Source organism: Rhagoletis zephyria, unplaced genomic scaffold (genome assembly GCF_001687245.7).
Source record: "Rhagoletis zephyria isolate East Lansing unplaced genomic scaffold, Rhagoletis_zephyria_1.1 Rzeph_scaffold_06406, whole genome shotgun sequence".
In the NCBI taxonomy this organism is placed as follows: Eukaryota; Metazoa; Arthropoda; class Insecta; order Diptera; family Tephritidae; genus Rhagoletis; species Rhagoletis zephyria.
In genome coordinates, this window is record NW_016163489.1 from 558 (window position 1) to 3,163 (window position 2,606).

General features: G+C 37.7%; 1 protein-coding gene across 1 annotated transcript; it reads left to right on the plus strand.

The window, feature by feature from the left end:
• The first annotated feature begins 302 nt into the window (after positions 1-302).
• Positions 303-2,342, plus strand: LOC108373137 (uncharacterized). The gene is made up of 4 exons (XM_017628986.1): positions 303-697; positions 771-936; positions 1,427-1,949; positions 2,086-2,342. The coding sequence occupies exons 1-4, from the start codon at positions 303-305 to the stop codon at positions 2,262-2,264; spliced, it is 1,263 nt and encodes a 420-aa protein (XP_017484475.1). The 3' UTR covers positions 2,265-2,342.
• Positions 2,343-2,606: the final 264 nt, after the last annotated feature.

The following is a 2,606-nucleotide window of genomic DNA, read 5'->3' on the forward strand; positions in this document are numbered from 1 at the left end:
TTTTATTGTACGATACTTATGCGTACATATTTACATACATAGTATAGTACATGCATGTATAAATATAATATATGAATGTAATTAATTGCATTGAAACTTATCTGTGCTTAGATATTCAAAAGCTTTACACAAATCATTCATGCAAGCGATACAGAGCACCAAATGTGAAACGCTGGTGAAAACTTTTAGTTTGTTCGTAACAATTCTGGTGCTTACAACAGTGAGACAATTTTTGATTAGTTACATTAGCGCATTCGTTGAGAATATACAGAACTCAGATAGAAATAAAAACGAATGCAGAAATGCCCACCGAAGTAGCGGACAAAGAAACATTCAATGCCGACGAACTGCATGCGCCGGAATGGATAAACGACGATTTTTTTCTAAAAGTCTTGTCGAACTGTGAGGGGAAAACAAGCGAAGTGAAAATTAAAGACGTAAAAATTTCGCCAGCTTCCATGAAAGGCGATCACTATGCGAGTGTAATGTTTCGCGCACAGCTGGAATACGAATTGGATGGCGTGGGCAAGGCGAGGTCAGTGATCTTGAAGACAATGCCCGAAATGGAGGGCCACAAGAAAGAAATGCTGGGCAAAACAGATATTTTTGAAAAGGAGATTGCCATGTACACAGAAGTGATGCCACGATTCGAGAAAGTTTTGCGCGACATCGGCGATGATACTAAGCTCAAAGCGCCGTAAGTACATTTTGGTGAGCAAATTAAATTATTATTTTTTTGATTAAGTTTGGTTTGATATTTACACTTGCAGTTGCTTATATTACTCTTTAGAGCCGAAGCAAGTGATTGTTTTCGGAGACCTTGTCCCCGCTGGCTATGAGGTGGTGCGAGATCGCCCATTAACCGAAGAAGAAGTAAAGGCAGCCTATGCCAAATTGGCGAAATGGCATGCCATAAGCTACAAAATCAATTTGGAGGTTAGTTAAGAAAAATTGAATATGTATGGATGTGTATTAGACCGTACCACTTTACGAAAAAAGGGCGGCGTACATCCCTGACTCTGAAGTATTTTTGCAAAGTAATTTCGAATAAAAGTTTTATTGTGTCTTTGGCCGAACTTAGTGGTCGCCTTTTCTCATTTGTTTCTGTGACACCTACATTCAGCAATAAAAATTTTTTCTTTAAATAGTTCTACTGGAATTACTAAAATACTTCTTAGCAAAAGTTTAATAATTTTTGGCGAGCTTTAATTCGCTTACATTAAGGTGGTGGAAATCGAGATATAGTGGATAATTACTACAACGGTATAATTTTGGTCAATGAATTTTGGAACAAAGAAAGGCCCGTAATGCCGAATATATGACGAAAAATGTAAAAAAATGCCTTGTTAAAATACTTTAGACTCAGCGGTGTACGGCGAAATTTTTTTCTGGTACGTTCAATATTTGGTTACGAATCTTCCTGCAGGAGCCGCATTATTTTGATAAATTTCAACACGGTATGTTGAACATGTCCATAGCGAAAGAGGATCTCATGACTGGTGGTATAAAACATTTTGTGCACATGTTGAAGAAAACACCTTCTCTGCGCGACTATTTGCCTTACTTTGAGAATTTAGAACCAATCCTGCTTGAGAAATGTCGCGCTGGCTTTGCTGAGTACCGTGAATCGCCCCAAGTGGGTGCGCCCTATGTGCTTTGCCATGGTGACTTTCATTCACGAAACATGATGTTCAAACACAATAAAGGAACTGGTGAATTGGAGGACGTTATGCTACTCGACTATCAAGTCGGGTATGTTGGTCCTATTGTGAATGATTTGATATACTCGAAGTACCTTATGTTGGACGAAACCCTCCGCTTGGAATTTCCTGCTTTGGTGTACTATTATTTCACAATTTTTACGGATACTTTAAAGAAAATAGGTTTCAAAGGCCAACTACCAAAACTAACAGAGATTCGTGAGCAGTTCGTGCGTCACAAGTACTTTGGTAAGTATCTAATGAAGAGCACTTAAGAGCCAATTAGCTGGCAATCAAATCACTAATTGATAAGTAAATATGCACATACTTATGTACAGGCGTTTGATTGCTTTCAACTCATAGATATTCTCCCTTTGCGTTTCAGACTTTTTTCTCATTTCCACTTTTTTGCCGATGTGGTTTACCAACGCAGATAACATCGACGCTGAATTGCTAATGACATCCGAAGAATTTCGCCGAAGTTTATACAGGTCTGCAGAATATGTCAAGTATTTAGAAAGAACATTGCCTCGCTTTTTACATTTGGGCTACTTTGAGGATTAGTAGATTTCCTATGCTATTCATGGGCAACATAAAAATTTGAACCATATCTTTATATAGGAAAATACTAAAAATTAATTTCACAACAAAATAAAAACTTTACTTCGCTTACCTTACCCTACTGAAAAAATAGCCAGGTATACTGTAATCATTAATAATATATATTTAACACGGACTCCATTACTTCCTCTTCTCTACGTTCATTTTGCTCTTCGTACTATTCTACCAACAAATTTCATTTCAACTGGTACTGGGTCGGGGGATTGATTTCCAAGCAAGCTTCGCAAGCTGTTGAAACCATTCGATTTGTTTGTCTGATTCGGTTGGTAACTGTTGTCTTAAGAG